Genomic DNA, 17,020 nt, shown 5'->3' on the forward strand with positions numbered 1-17,020 from the left:
AAAGGAAGCTTATACCTAGGTATAAGGTTATTGGACTAAGGATACCTAGTCCAATCTTCTATCCCATACAGTATTATCCTCTTCTATAGAATCTGTGGTTCATTTGAAGGTGAAAGTGAAAGTCGCTCAGTTGTGTCTTGACTCTTTGCGACCCCATGGACTATACAGTCCATGGAATTCTCCAGACCAGAATACTGGAGTGGGTAGCCTTTCCCTTTTCCAGGGGATCTTCCCAACCCAGAAATCGAACCCTGGTCTCCCGCATTGCAAGTGGATTCTTTACCAGCTGAGCCACAAGGGAAGCCCAAGAATACTGGAGTGGGTAGCCTGTGCCCTCTCCAGCGGATCTTAGCTTCTGTCATTAGTTTCCTATGAAGGGTACTCCATACTTAGGAACAAAATCAGTCTTGGTGTTGTCTATCTTTAATTGTTTTGTCATCCTATCAGCTGGCCCTTTATTGTCTCCACACAGTAGCACTCTGGTTTTGACTGTTGGAACAGTGTTGATACACTTTTCCTTTGGTGTTACTATCTCAAGAAATGGTGCTACCCCTCAACAGATGTCTGAGCAGAAATTTTCAGAGTTCTCTCTGTCTACCACCACTAAAGATCCTAAAACATATAGCTCTGAAAATACTTCTGATATATTCCACTTTCTTCATTGTAGTAATTATACTTTTCAGTCCTGGAAATTAAAGTTTTTAATAGTTTTCATTTCTCTGCTTAGAGTCTCATTTATTAATTAAGAGTACTTTTTCTTGAATTCTCTGAGCATCTATATTTTCTTGAACATGTTTATAATAATTATTTAAGAGTTTTGATAAATTCAGCACCTGGGCCATGTTGGAGTCAGTTCCTATTGATTACTCATTTCTTAACTGTAGACCACCTTTTTCTTTGCAGATCTAGCAATTTTTGATTGCATACTAGATATTGCAGGTGATACATTTTAGATATTATGTGATCTGTTATTGTCCTCTGAAGAGTATTTTTTCTTTTTAGAAGGCATTTGCATTTTTTTTTAAGAAGACATCTGATCACCTTGAGCTTGGATAAGCTTGGGTTATGCTTTGTTAGAATGGCCCTATGGAAAGCTTTTGGTGTTCCCAAAGCCTAACTTACTGAGACTCATATAAATACTCAGTTTCCTATGAAGATCTTGTTTAGGCTTCAGTTCAGTTCAGTTCAGTCACTCAGTCGTGTCCAAATCTGCGACCCCATGAATCGCAGCACGCCAGGCCTCCCTGTCCATCACCAACTCCCAGAGTTCAGTCAAACTCATGTGCATCGAGTCGGTGATGCCATCCAGCCATCTCGTCCTCTGTCATCTGCTTCTCCTCCTGCCCCCAATCTCTCCCAGCATCAGAGTCTTTTCCAATGAGTCAACTCTTTGCGTGAGGTGGCCAAAGTATTGGAATTTCAGCTTTAGAATCAGTCCTTCCAATGAACAACCAGGACTAATCTCCTTTAGAATGGACTGGTTGGATCTCCTTGCAGTCCAAGGGACTCTCAAGAGTCTTCTCCAGCGCCACAGTTCAAAAGCATCAATTCTTCAGTGCTCAGCTTTCTTCACAGTCCAACTCTCACATCCATACATGACTACTAGAAAAACCATAGCCTTGACTAGATGGACCTTTTCTGCTTTATTGACTTTGCCAAAGCCTTTGACTGTGTGGATCACAATAAACTGTGGAAAATTCTGAAAGACATGGGAATACCAGACCACCTGACGTGCCTCTTGAGAAATCTGTATGCAGGTCAGGAAGCAACAGTTAGAACTGGACATGGAACAACAGACTGGTTCCAAATAGGAAAAGGAGTACGTCAAGGCTGTATACTGTCACCCTGCTTATTTAACTTCTATGCAGAGTACATTATGAGAAACCCTCGGCTGGAAGAAGCACAAGCTGGAATCAAGATTGCTGAGAGAAATATCAATAACCTCAGATATGCAGATGACACCACCCTTATGGCAGAAAGTGAAGAGGAACTAAAGAGCCTCTTGATGAAAGTCAAAGAGGAGAGTGAAAAAGTTGGCTTAAAGCTCAACATTCAGAAAATGAAGATCATGGCATTTGGTCCCATCACTTCATGGGAAATAGATGGGTAAACAGTGTCAGACTTTATCTTTTGGGGCTCTAAAATCACTGCAGATGGTGATTGCAGCCATGAAATTAAAAGGCGCTTACTCCTTGGAAAAAAGTTATGTTTAGGCTTAGTTTTAGGCTTTTCTTGATAAGGTCTGTAGTAGTCTGTACTCTAGGGCATTGTTTGTCAATATTTTAAAAATGATTACCCACCAAGGAGATGTTTTAGACATTTTCACTCCCTCCCCCATCTTTTGACCCTGCTCCCACCTCCCTACTCCTCTTGTGAAGTTTTAACAATGTATCTGTTTATGAGCTGTGTAATACCCAAGCTATTTTTCACTTTCCTTCTCTCCCAGGAATTAATTTTTACCCTTCTGATGCTCTCACTCTTGTTGAGCATACAGGTTCTAGGGTGTGGTCCCTATTCATGAAATGAAACCTTTTTGGTCTTTCTCCTGGTTGCCAAGAGGTTTCATGAGGTGATAATGAGATTTTTTCCTCTTTGGCTGTGCCAGAACACCAGGATTTTCCACCAAGCCTCAAGCTCTGGTTTTTCTGTTTCTTTTTCAACTCTCCAGCAGCCACTCTCTGGGAAGCTCTCCGTAGTCTCAGCCCTCAGTGGAGGACTTGCAGGGACATCCACAGTGACTTCCCAGGCTCCTCGTTGTACGACTTGCTCCTCTCCATTGCCCTGCCTGGTGGATTCCAGCTCTTCAAACTCAGAGCTCAGCTTTCCCAGTTCAGAGAGCCTGCTGTGCTCAGCGTGCATTCTAGCTCCCCTTGATGCTTTTGATAAATGTTCCTAGGCAAAGAGCTGGGCAGTTGGGTCACCTTGTGAGTTTTTTTCTCTCAGAGATTACAGTCTTGCACTGAAAGATATTTTCAATGTCTGAAAATCATTGCCCTCATTCAGTTTTATGGTTCTGTGGGAATGGTGGATGTGTTAGTCCTATATGAGTAACTCCAGTCTCTTGGACTCCCATTGGAAGCAGAAATCCTTTCTCTGCTTCTTTTAGAACCCATCCATCACTAGTACAGGTGATAATCACCCAAGATTGAAACAGCAGCCTTTTAACTGGTCTCCTGGTCCCCTTACCTTCAATCTCCATATAATCTCCAGAGGGAACTTTGTAAAACACCAATCTGCTCTGTAATTTCACTGTTAGAAATCCTCCTTAGGAATTCTATTACCCTTAGGATAAAATTCAGACTCTCTAAAGTGACTCATAGTCCTCTCTCTTTGATTCATCCCCCATCTTCCTCTCCAGCCTTGGGTTTTGTTGCTCTGTCTTGAACCCTTGTGTGGGTCACGCTGCTCTCCTCCAGTTGTCAGATGTGCAGTGCTGTTACTTCCCTTTGCACATTTATTTTTCTGTGTCTGGAATCCCCACATCTTGACTTCCCACCTTACTTGGCTAACTCCTGCTCTTCCTTTAAGTTGCAACACAGACATTTTTCCTGGAAGGCCTATATAAGCTTCCCGCTATATGAAAGTAGAGCATTCCTATGAAACCTATGAAGCCAAAATGACGTTAAGTGCAAAGCATATCTTGGTAATGCATCTACAGAGTAAACTGAGATACAAGTAGAAAGTCAAGAGCTACCTGGAGTAACAGGCAAGTTTGGCCTTGGAGTACAAAATGATGCATGCCAAAGGCTAACAGAGCTTTGCCAGAGAGTGCACTGGTCATAGCAAATGCCCTCTTCCAACAACACAAGAGATGACTCTACACATGGACATCACCAGATGGTCAATACCAAAATCAGACTGATTTTGCAGTTCTGATTGCAAAATCAGATTCTTTGCAGTTGAGATGGAGAAGCTCTATACAGTCAGCAAAAACAGGACCAGGAGCTGACTGTGGCTCAGATCATGAACTCCTTATTGCCAAATTCAGACTTAAATTGAAGAAAGTAGGGAAAATCACTAGACTATTCAGATATGACCTAAATCAAAGCCCTTATGATTATACAGTGGAAGCGACAAATAGATTAAAGGGGTTAGATTTGATAGACAGAGTGCCTGATGAACTATGGATGGAGGTTCGTGACATTGTATAGGAGGCAGTGATTAAAATCATCCCCAAGAAAAAGAAATGCAAAATGATTGTCTGAGAAGGCCTTACGAATAGCTGAGAAAAGAAGAGAAGTTAAAGGCAAAGGAGAAAGGAAAGATATGCCCATTTGAATGCAGAGTTCCAAAGAATGACAAGGAGAGATAAGAAAACCTTCTAACTGATCAGTGCAAAGAAATAGAGGAAAACAATAGAATGGGAAAGACTAGAGATCTCTTCAAGAAAATTTGAGATACCAAGGGACTGTTTCATGCAGAGATGGGCACAATAAAGGACAGAAATGGTATAGACCTAACAGAAGCAGAAGATATTAAGAAGAGGTGGCAAGAATACAGAACTATACAAAAAAGATCTTCATGCCCCAGAATACCATGGTGGTGTGATCACTCACCTAGAGTCAGACATCTTGGAATGCAAAGTCAAGTGGGCCTTAGGAAGCATCACTATGAACAAAGTTAGTGGAGGTGATGGAATTCCAGTTGAGCTATTTCAAATCCTAAAAGATGCTGCACTCATTATGCCAGCAAATTTGGAAAACTCAGCAGTGGCCACAGGCCTGGAAAAGGTCAGTTTCATTCCAATCCCAAAGAAAGGCAATGCCAAAGAATGTTCATACTACCACACAATTGCACTCATCTCACACGCTAGCAAAGTAATTCTCAAAATTCTCCAAGTGAGACTTCAATAGTATGTGAACTGAGAATTTCCAGATGTTCAAGCTGGACTAAGAAAAGGCAGAGGAACCAGAGATAAATTGCCAACATCCCCTGGATCATCGAAAAAGCAAGAGAATTCCAGAAAAATATCTATTTCTGCTTTATTGACTATGCCAAAGCCTTTGACTGTGTGGATCACAATAAACTGTGGAAAATTCTGAAAGAGATGGGAATGCCAGACCACCTTAATTGCCTCCTGAGAAATCTGTATGCAGGTCAAGAAGCAACAGTTAGAACTGGACATGGAACAACAGACTGGTTCAAAATTGGGAAAGGAGTACGTCAAGGCTGTATATTGTCACCCTGCTTATTTAACTTCTATGCAGAGTACATCATGGCAAAATGCTGGGCTGGAATAAGCACAAGCTGGAATCAAGATTGCCGGGAGAAATATCAATAACCTCAGATATGCAGATAACACCACCCTATGGCAGAAAGTGAAGAAGAACTAAAGAGTCTCTTAATGAAGGTAAAAGAGGAGTTAAAACTGGCTTAAAACTCAACATTCAAAAAATGAAGATCATAGCATCTAGTCCCACCCCTTTATGGCATATCGTTGCGGAAACAATGGAAACAGTGAAAGACTTTATTTTCTTGGGCTCCAAAATCATTGCAGATGGTGACTGCAGCCATGAAATTAAAAGACGCTTGTTCTTTGGAAGAAAAGCTATTGACAAACCTAGACAGCATATTAAAAAGCAGAGGCATCGCTTTGCCAACAAAGGCTTGTCTAGTCAAACTACTGATTTTTCCCGTAGTCATGTATGGATGTGAAAGTTGGATCATAAAAAAAGCTGAATGCCAAAGAATTGATGCTTTTGCACTGTGGTATTGGAGAAGACTCTTGAGAGTCTCTTGGACTGCAAGGATATTAAACCAGTCAATCCTAAGGGAAATCAGTCCTGAATAATCATTGGAAGGACTGATGCTGAAACTGAAGCTCCAATACTTTGGCCGACTCATTGGAAGAGACCATGATGCTGGGAAAGACTGAGGGCAAGAGAAGGGGGTGACAGAGGCTGAGATGGTTGGATGGCATCACTGAGTCAATGGGCATGAGTTTGAGCCAACTCCAGGAGATCGTGAAGGACAGGGAAGCCTGGTGTGCTGCAGGTCATGGGGTTGCAGAGTCGGACATGACTTAGAGACTGAGCAGCAACATGTGCATGTACCCTGAGGCAACGCTTTGCTTACCCAGGGTGAAAAGAGTCATTTTGGGCCTAGGATTGGAGACACTTGTCTTATTGCTGCATTATGCATCCTGAATATTTGTATATCCTGGTTTCACATTTCCTGCACGTTTTCCTATGAAAATTTTCATTATAGGTAGGACAGTATTTTCTAGCTGTGCCTATTTTTCAAGGATGAGAATTCTAAAAACAATTTTTTATTATGAAAAATTTCAAAATAGCATATAATAATATCCATATACACATCATCTGAATTTAATAATTGTCAACATTTTACCGCATTTGCTGTATCATTTTTGTTTTATTGCTAGTGTTTATCATCCCTACATATTTCTCTAAAAGTATGGCTCTTTCTTGCAGTGCCATATACTATTATTGCTTTCATTAAAATGGGCTAAAATTCCTTAATATCATATAATACGTTGTCCATATTCAAATTTCTCACTTGTCTTCAAAGTATCTTTTGTAGCTGGTTTGCTCAGTTCAGGATCTAATCAGGGCCAATGCATTTCATTTCATTCTTATGTCTCTTAAGCCTCTTTGAGCTTAGAACAGTTCTTCTTTATCCTTACTTTTGTATGTGTGTTGTGTGTGTGTGTGTCTTTGTGTGAACACATGACATTGACTTGTTAAAGAGACAAGCCAGTTGGCTTACACCCTGTCTCATTTCCTGAATTTGTCTGCTTTTTCAGGATGGGTTTTGATGCTTTATTTGATGTTGAACGTCTCCTTGGGTCTGAAGATTGGCAGCAGTTGGGAGACCCTGTACACAGAGGGCCCAGATAATAAGGAGGATAGACTAAAAAGGCAGTAGGGTATATCATGTTTCTGTGTTTTGCTTCCTGCCAGAGCTGATAGACTCATATGAACACACAGCACCATAGTCCTTTCAGAAAGAACCAGCAAGATTTTTCTTTTTGCTAGGTCATTAGCACAGAGCTTGAGGATATAATGATCCTATTGGACATATATTTTGAATAGCATATCTTGAGTAGAACAAGTTAAAGAGACAGGAAGATGAAACTAAAGCTATGAGAAGGCCATAGGAAATTACCAGTAGCCTGACAGCTTGAGTTTGTTCTCCTCTCCTGAAGTCTGCTCATCTCTCTTGGTTGTAGCAGGGAACCAAATTTGGAGTAGACAACTGCAGAGGATGAAGTGTCTTGGGAGAAGCTGATGACAGACCTGAGGAGATTAGACTTGGGACGTAGAACACAGCCAAAGAAGGAAGTGTAGTATAGGGAGGCAAATGGTGAGAGGGTCCAGCTCGCCTCTTTTCTCCTTCCCCCCAAAGACTGGTGCTAGGAGAAAGGCTGTAAAATCTTTCTGATCTTAAAGGTGTTTTGGAAAACTACTCAGTCCTTATTAGCATTCTTAACTTACGCAGGGGAGCTGAAACTTGAATGGTAACGTGTGGGAAGATTTAAAAACAACAAACGCCTAGGTCCCACCCTCAGAAATTCTGATGTAAGGGGCCTCAGATTTGGCCATGACAACAGGATTTTTAAAGACTCCCCAGGTGATTCTAATGTGCATCTATGTGTGAGACCTACTGACCTAGAGCAATAGACCATATATACATTATCTTTTTTTTTTTTAAGACATTCAAACATCTTTCCCACATCCATTAAGCTGTATGGAATTCTAATGCATAAAAAAGATAATAGTGGATTTTCTTTACTTAAGGTGTTTGTGAGATCTTGCTCATCGGACACCATTTGCCATCTGCATTACTAACTTTTTCCAAGCTCTCATTTCCTCCCTATAGCAGCATCTTCATAGAACTAAGTGCCAAAGAGGAAGACTATTCAAAAACATCACCGATATAGAGTTTACTGGATTTTAGCCATCTAGATCTGGATTTGAACACTACTTGTTAACTGTGTGACTTTGGACAACTACACCTAAACTCTCTGACCCTCAGTTCCTTTACCTCTTAATTAGAGATGATACCTATCTCACACGTTGTTAATGAAAAAGAAAGTTGGATATAAGCTAGTGTACTCTCAATGGAGGTTAGCTCCTTGGATACTTCACGCTTTCCTTGAGGCCACCGTAAACTTTCAGGTCTGTTCTGGCATGGAACTGATGGTTTGGCTTAATCCAGGAAACTTCAGTTGCCTTCGTATTGTACTTGCATTGTTGGGTGAACACAGATTCGCTCTATCCATTATAGGTTCAAAGTTCTTGATTGACTTGTAGCCTCATGGGAACAGATGGAGTGGGGGTGTAGTTGTTCCTGTTGAATGATGAAGGAGAAGCCAGGAGCTTCCATGAAATGTCTCAGGAAATACTCTGCAACTTCGTAAGTGAATGAACCGAGATAATCATGGGAGAGGGAAGCAGGCACAAGCCGATTTTCGTGAGAATGAAAGCAGTATGAGGGTCTAGAAATGGTGGTGATGGATGGGCCAGGAGTTTGATGTGGGAAGGAATTATCTGTGGGCCAGACAGAGATATAGGTTCATAGATGAGGGAGGAATTTTTTGATTCAAGAAACTTTTTTTTTAAATGACAATGGAATTTTAAGCAAGTATGTAAAAACATGAACATATTCTTTCCCATTTTGCTATTCCAATATGGTTAACCAAAACTCCCAGGTAATACAGACACCTCAATGTTTTTCATTGTGCATATGCTGAGAAGTGTAACTGAGTGATATGAATTTAACTTGCTCCTCCTTCTTCTTCCTACCCAGACTTTTGTTAAGTTGTGAAATGGCTGGAGGTGTTCAGGAAGATGACAAAGGAGAAGTCAGAGGCTGGGAGAATTACAAAACTAGATGGTCTGTAATTGAATAATGTTGAGTAGAATACACAAATCAAAAGTGTCTAAAATCTGTTTAAAGAAAACTCATTTGGGTTTGGCCCTATCTCAATGACATTGAACTAATGTTTCAAGTTTCAGCATGGCTAAATGTGGTATTTCCTGTTTATCTTTCACAAGCTGGCATTGATTTCCACATCGTGTTTCCTGCACACCCCCGACCTCTGCAGAATGAAAAGTGCTTTCCTAGTTTCCTCAGCACTCACAATGAAGAACCTTCAGAGTTCTTTTATTTCTGGCGTCTGACTAAGTGGAGGAATAGCATCCTGTTACAATAGGTGTTCTGGAAAATCCCATGGACAGAGGAGCCTGGTGGGCTGCAGTCCATGGGGTCGCTAAGAGTCGGACACAACTGAGCGACTTCACTTTCACTTTTCACTTTCATGCATTGGAGAAGGAAATGGCAACCCAGTCCAGTGTTCTTGCCTGGAGAATCCCAGGGATGGGGGAGCTTGGTGGGCTGCCGCTGAAGCAACTTAGCAGCAGCAGCAGCCCAATAGGTGTTTGAGCCAATTAGGATGTTTGGTGGGCTCACTGTGGATAGTCCATTAAAAAAATTTTTTTTTAAATTATTAACAGGTTATTATCCAAAATAGGTGAGTTTGGTTGCTAACCCATTTTAATGTAGTATTGTATTTTTTATTTCCATTCTTAACAGACAGGTGAGGGGGAAAAAAAAAAAAACACTTCTAAGAAGTGAGAAGTAGAAAATGTTCATTTGGAATGATAAAACCTTTTGGTAATTTGAAATGGAAACCAAGGCAGTTTCTGGCACACTGTGAGCTGTGGCCTCATCTCCGGGGCCCCGTCTCCCGCTATCCCCTGTCTCCTCCTGCCGTCTGGCACACCTCCGCTCCCATCCAGGCGCTGCGTAGGGCCCATGTGGCTCTGTGATCACAGTTTACTTGCCCACAGTGTCCTGTAAGAGCACCCCCTGCAAGGCTAAGATCTTATTTATTTTTTTTAGCATTTCTCCTTCCCAAGAAAATTATTATTTTTTTAATGTCTCAGTGTTAACGAGCTATCTGAGGAATGAATTTGATAAGGATAGCTCAGTTTAAGTTCTGTGTGACATCAGTGGTAGGACTCAGTGTTTTAGCCTGCTGTGACTGTATACATTTCAAGAGAAGTTCCCTATAAACCCCAACTAATGCATCCATCTGTCAACAAAAGCATTTCCAGGATTTAATGTATAGATTTTAATGACTGGGGCAGAATGGTGTATAGTCATTTATACAGACTTCCTCAAATCTCAATGCAAGATTTATGTTTCAAACCTATTTTAAAGATAGGGCTTACTTAAATTTTAGCTTAATGTCACTAAATTCCCTTTTAGTTACACCTCCCCACTGCCAGGACATTTAAAAGTCCCCTCCCTTCCTACCAAAGGTAAGAAGTTGGTGACCTCTCAATTTCCACCCACTTTTACTCTTCTCAGTACTGGTGAAGAGGCGAAGCTTGTAGAGTATAGGGATTTCAATTCCTCCCTTTGCATTCAATTAACAATTGACTCCCTTGATTATGATCCTGACTTTTCAGTGTGAGGCACATCTTTATTTCCCTTTCACTAGTTTTAATAATAAACGTTTTCACTTCGTTGTTACTTAATGAAGACATGGATAATAGTGAATACATGATTCAGATAGTTCTTAGAACAGCCCTGGTCAATAGAAATAGCATGTAAGCTCCATACTTAATTTTGAATTTTGTATTAGCCACATTAAAAAATAAAAATAAACAGGTGAAATACATTTTTAGAAATATATTTTATTTAATCCAATGTAAAATATTATTTCACTGTGCAATCCACATAGAAAGTGAAGTATCTCATATTCGTTTTTGTCCACCCCCCCACTCTGTACATAGTCTTTGAAATCTAGGATGTAGTTTTATATTTTGTAGCACATCTCAATTTGCAATAGCCACATTTCAAGTGCTCAGTGGCTAAATGTAGCTAGTGACTATATTATTTTTAGACTTGGAAAGTTTCTGAGTAAGAAGACGACTGAATTGTGAGTTTAGGTTTAGATTTAACTAGACTGTATTCTTTGTGAAAAACGTTTGTCTAAACTGATGATTTTTATTCCTAAATCTTCCCTGATGTTCTCCACTTCAGCAATTGTCACTGACAGATTTGCTCTGTATGTTTTTATAGGTAGGGCAGTGTTCACCTCCAAGACTACTAATTACAATGCACACGGCTGTTTGCAGTTGTACTGTTTCAGTAACACTGCCTAATTGTCCATGCCAGAAAGGGCGTTCTTTGTAATACTTTGTCTCCTCCACCCCCTTGCCCATCTTCTCCAGTCTCTCTGTCACTGTCACCGAGTGATGTTGGTTCTGCCTCCAAAATATATCTAGAATCAGACTTCAGCTCTCAGTCTCTGCTACCACCTCTTTAGAGAGACTGCTACCAACTGGACTAACGCAGTGGCTGCTAACTGGTTCCCCACGTCCACTTTGGATGTTCTCCGGTCCTTTCTCCATGTTGCAACCTGTGTTGGAAAAGGCAAGTCTGAGCAGGCCTCTCTCCCTCTGAAAATCTTCTAACAACCTCCCGTGCTTTTAGGATAGAGGCCAAAATCCTTTGGTGGCCCACAGGGCTCTCTGAGGCTCCTACCCATCTACTATTCCTTCCTTCTTTATTTTGCATTGCTTCTCTCTTTCTTACTAGGACTTTCACACACTTTTCAACTTTTACTTCCAGGGCTTGTTGCCTCTCTCTTTGCCTGGCTAACATATTCTTGCCGTTCCAAGTCAAATAGGACTTCCTTGGGTTGCCTTCTTTTCTTCCTTGACTCTTGGGTTCCCATTCTATATGTAATATATGTTTTCATAGTACCACTATGTCTTCTTCAACATTTATAAGAGTTTTATGATTATTTGTGTAATTTTAGTGTATTATCTGGGTTGACCAGTGTAAGAGTCATGATAAAAGAGCGCACTCTCTCCCTTGTTCATGACCTTTGTATCTTTAGTACCAGCTCTGGGCCCAGCATATTGCAAGCCTTCAATAAATTCCAGCTGAACCTGTAAATGGCTCAGCCTGTTGTTTCTAGCAGTTTGGTAGCTTTAGGAGGCTTCTTGAGGTTGCAAAACCTCATGTTGATATGACTACGGTGTTCTACCTTCTGTTTTCCTGTGAACATCTTAGAGTATATCCTTTATGAAGCTACTTCTTTGGCAAATTGCTGATAGATTTGGGAAGATTCCACTGGGCATTGAGATGATGACTGCAATATCAGCAAATTTGCTTTGTAGAATAAGTATACTTTTACCACCAACCTCCCCTGTCCTCACGCCAGCTCACGTGGTTGTGGACTCACTAGGTCACAGGCATGTGCATGTTCAAGTTGACCATGTAATTCCAAATTGTTTTCCAGAGTGTAGGAATTCTTTGTTTGCTCTATGTTATCTGCCATCCTTATCAGACTTTTGTGTTTTTGCCAGTATTGTGGTGTAAATGATATTTTATGATTTAAATTTATAATTTCCTGATTTCTAATGAAAATCTAATGAACTTTTAATTTTTTAAAATTCACCATTCCTGTTTTCCTTTCTCTAAAATGACTTTTGCCTTTTTTTCTGTTTGATTGTTCATCTTTTCCTCATTGGTTTTTTGAGATTTTTCTATATTCTAGGTCCTAATGCTTGATGGTATTCGTATTGCTAGTATTTTCTCCCAGTTTGTTCCTTTTTACCTCCTAAGTCATTCTATGGTCTTTTTATGAACCAAGATTATTAATTTTAATATAGTAAATTAGCCAATCTTTTCCTTTATGGTTCTGCTTTCTAAAATCTCATTTAAGTACACTCCACATCATTCCAAAGTTATGAATCTGTCTTTAGCTTCATTTCATTTATTTTGATCAATAGTATTTTTGTTATCTTTCAGTTCTATATATTTTCTAATTTTAATTCTTCTGTAACCTCTGGGTAATTTAGAAGTGTGTTTCTGAATTTCAAGTATATAATTTCCTTTTATAGTTCTTGCTACTGATAGTTAATTTAACTATTTACTTTCAGATAACATTGTGAGCTAAGAGAATATTTGTTGAGATCTATTTTATGGTCTGGAATGTGGTTAATTTTTATAAGCCATGTGTGCTTAAGAAGAATGTATATTCTCAGGTTGTTGATGAGTTGTATCATAGGTACTCAGTAGCTCACGTTGGTTGTGTAGTTCAGATTTTGGTGTCCTTATTGATTTTGTTGTTGTTGTTGTTTTGTATGTCAGTTGCTGAGAGAGTGTGTTAAAATCCTCCATTATTATGTGGATTTACACTTTCTTTTTAGTTCAGACTCTTTTTTCTCTATATACCTTTGAATCTATGTGATTAAGTGCATATACATGTAAAATTATTACATATTCCTGGTAAACTGAACATTTTTATTAATGATTATCTTTATATCAGTAATCCTTTTGCCTTTAAATCTGTTTTGTCTGACATTGATATAGCTTTACCAGTTTTTTCTTGATTATTGTGTTTGATGTAGTTTTTCATAAACTTTACATTAAATTTTTGTTAAGCCTTATATATGGCCCTTGCAAATAACTTAAAGTTGTATTTTATTTTTCAGTCCAGTCTGACAATATCTGTCTTTTAACCAGACAGTCAGGTTCATTTACACTGATTGTGATTAATGTTATACAGGCATACCTTGGAGATATTTTGGGTTTGATTCCAGACCACTCAATAAAGCAAATATCCCAATAAAATGGGTCATATGAAGTTTTTGGCCTTCCAGTGTATATAAAAGTTAGGTTTACACCATACTGTGGTCTGTTAAATATGTAATACTAGCGTTATATCTCCAAAAACAGTGAAAAAAAGAAAGCAAAGCCTAAAAAATAACAATGACAAAAAACAATGTACCTATTTTAGTTAAAAATTACTTTATTGCTAAAGGATGCTAACCATCTTCTGAGCCTTCATCAGATTGTAATCCTTTTTTTTCCCTTTGACTATTATTTATGTATCTGCTGGGACAGGTTTTAGTTGTAGCGTGCTGGGTCTTTGCTGCAGCATGAGAACTCTTGGTTGAGACACGTGGGGTCTAGTTCTCCTGACTAGGATAGAACCTGGGCCCCCTCCACTGGGAGCACAGAGTCTTAGCCACTGAATCACCAGGGAAGTCCCATCATTAGGTAACCTTTCCGCAGGTGGAGGGTCTTGCCTTAATGTTGATGGCAACTGACTGATCAGGTTGGTGTTGGTGGTTGCTTGAAGGCTAGGGTGGCTGTAGCGATTTCTTAAAACAAGGCAATGATTGACGCTTTCTTTTAGGAATGATTTCTCTGCAGCATACAATGCTGTTTGATAGAGTTTTACCGACAGTAGAACTTCTTTCAAAATTGCAGTCAATCCTCTCAAATCCTGCCACTGCTTTATCAACTTGGTTGATTTAATATTCTAAAGTCTTTGTTGTCATTTAATATTCTAAAGTCTTTGTTGTCTTGGTATCTTCACCAAGAATAGATGCCATCTCAAGAAACTCCTTTGCCCACCCATAAGAAGCAGCTTCTTACCTGTGATACTTTTATCATGAGACTGCCAACAATTTATTCACATCTTCAGGCTCCGCTTCTAATTCTAATTCTGTTTCTCTTGCTGTTTCCACCACATCTGCAATTACTTCCTCCACTAAAGTCTTGGGTGCCTCAAAGTCATTCCATGAGCACTGTAATCAACTTCTTCCAAATTCTTTGAATGTTGATATTTTGACCTCTTCCCATGAATCATGAATGTTCTTAATGGCGTCTAGAGTGGTAATCCTTTCCAGAAGGTTTTCAGTTTACTTTGCTTAGATCCACCAGAGGAATATCCATGGAAGCTATAACATTACAAAATATATTTCTTAGATAGTAAGACTTGAAAGTGGAAATGACTCCTTGATCCATGGGCTGGAGAATGGTTGTTGTGTTAGCAGAAATGAAAACAACGTTAATCTCATTGTACACCTCCATCAGAACTCTTGGATGACCAGGTGCATTGTCGATGAGCAGTAATATTTTGAAAGGGATCTTTTTTTTTTTTTTTTTTTCTGAGCAGTAGGTCTCAACAGTGGGCTTAAAATGTTCAGTAAGCCACATTGTGAACAGATGTGCTGTCATCCAGGCTGTATTGTTCCATTTATATAGCACAGGCAGAGTAAATTAAGCATAATTCTCAAGGGCCCTGGAAATTTTGAAATGGTCATTTAAACTTCATTCAGCTTCAAGTTATCAGCTTCATTAGCCCCTAACAAGAGAGTCAGACTGTCCTTTGAAGCTTTTAAGTGAGGCACTGGCTTCTCTTCTCTAGCTATGCAAGTCCCAGGTGGCATCTTCTTCTTACAGAAGGCTATTTCATCTACATGGAAATCTGTTGTTTAGTGTCGCCACTTTCATTAATTACCTCAACCAGAACTTCTGGATAACTCCTGTAGCTTCTATGACAGTATTTGCTGCTTCACCTGGTACTTTTATGTTACAGAAATGGCTTCTTTCCATAAAGCTCGAGAACCAACCTCTGCTAGCTTCACACTTTTCTTCTGCAGCTTCGTCACCTCTGTCAGTCTTCAAAGAATTCAAGAGAGTTAGAGTCTTGTTCCAGATTAATTTTTGGCTTAAGGAAATGTGGCCGATCTATCCAGATCACTCAAATTTTGTTCTTTCTTCACTAAGGCTATTTCAATTTCCTATCATTGGTATGTTCACTGGAGTAGCACTTTTATTTCTTTCGAGAACTTTTCCTTTGCACTCGTTCACAACTCGGCTGACTGTGTGGTTCAGGAGGCTAGCTTTTGGCCTCTCTTGGCTTTTGATGTGCCTTCCTCACAAAGTGTGATAACCATTTCTAGCTTTTGATTTACAGTGAGAGATGTGCAGCTCTTTCTCTTACTCGAACAAATGCTTAGAGGCCATCGTAAGGCTACTAATTTGCCTAATTTCAATATTGCTGTGTCTTAGGCCCAAGGAAAGGGAGAGAGTCTGGAGTGGTCAGAACACACACAACATTTATTAAGTTTGTCATTTTATGTAGGTGCAGTTTGTGGTGTCCCAAAACAATTACAACAGTGACCTCAAAGGTCACTACCAGGTCCCTATAACAAATAATAACGAAAAAATCTGAAGTGTTATGAGAATTACCAAAACGTGGCACAGAGGTTTGAAGTAAATGTTGTTGGAAAAAAATGGTACTGATAGTTTACTTGATATGGGGTTCCCAGAGACCTTTGATTTTTAAAAATGCAGTATCTGCGAGGTACAGAAAAGTGAAGCACAGTAAAATGAGGTGTGCCTGTATTTGAATTTATTCCCTCCATCTTGTAATTATTTGAACTGAAGTGTTGATCTGTACTGTGTCACAGTCTTTGGCTGAAAGATGTTCCATATCACTGAATAACTCAATCACCTATGTTGGGTTGTCCCTATGACCCCAACGTGGTAGTGACTTGGGATGAAATGGCAACAGAACACAATGCAGGAACTGGAGACAGTTAAAGACAGTGTTAGGAAAGGAGGAGTTCACCTTCATCATGTTTGAACAACTCTCATATGCATACAAAAGAGGAATTAAAACATTAGCAGCAAATGACAGAGCTAGAACAAATGCATGGAATAATATTATACTTTGTTCATTGAACAGCTGTTAAGTTCCATATACATTGCTAAGCACTTTTCACATATAATTTACTTCACACAACAAACCACTAAGGTGGGGAGTTACTGTTTTCATTTTACAGGTGGGGAAACTGAGGATCAGAGAGCTTAGAGAAGATGCCCAAGGCCGAACAACTTGTAAATGGCAGAACTGGGAATTGTATTGAATCCTGTATGGCTCTACAACTCTTGTTTTTTTCATTAAGTTATATCACAGGGAGTTGAAGAGGTAAATAGCAAATAAAAGACCTGTCTTTTAACTAAACTTGATCAAGAGCTTAAGGACCTGTCATTTGGGGGAAGTGAGCATCCCATCTCTGGACATTTCCAAGCAGAGAGAAGGTGGTCATATATCAAGGCTGTGGTGGTGGGAGTTTTACTTTGAGTGGGAAGTTGATTGAACAGATGCTTGGATTAGATGACCGGCAAGGTCTATGAAGCTCAGTTTCCATCATCTTACTGAAACTGTGCCAAAGCT

General features: G+C 39.6%; 1 protein-coding gene across 8 annotated transcripts in view; it reads left to right on the forward strand.

Moving 5' to 3' along the window:
* The window catches only part of CPQ (carboxypeptidase Q), a 577,075-nt gene that overhangs the window by 74,900 nt on the left and 485,155 nt on the right, over positions 1 to 17,020 (forward strand). Inside the window, exon 1 of one of the 8 annotated variants that reach the window (XM_086336020.1) lies at positions 11,203 to 11,406. The exons of 6 other annotated variants lie outside the window; for them this stretch is intronic. In XM_086336020.1, coding sequence (XP_086192146.1) covers positions 11,362 to 11,406 — 45 coding nt within the window. In that variant the 5' untranslated portion in view covers positions 11,203 to 11,361. Of the gene's footprint in view, positions 1 to 11,202; positions 11,407 to 17,020 lie in introns of those variants that run through there. One more of the 8 variants, XM_086336026.1, reaches the window with a different exon arrangement.

Source organism: Bos grunniens, chromosome 14, assembly GCF_055505025.1.
Source record: "Bos grunniens cultivar Pamir isolate PY7600 chromosome 14, Bosgru_T2T1.0, whole genome shotgun sequence".
In the NCBI taxonomy this organism is placed as follows: Eukaryota; Metazoa; Chordata; class Mammalia; order Artiodactyla; family Bovidae; genus Bos; species Bos grunniens.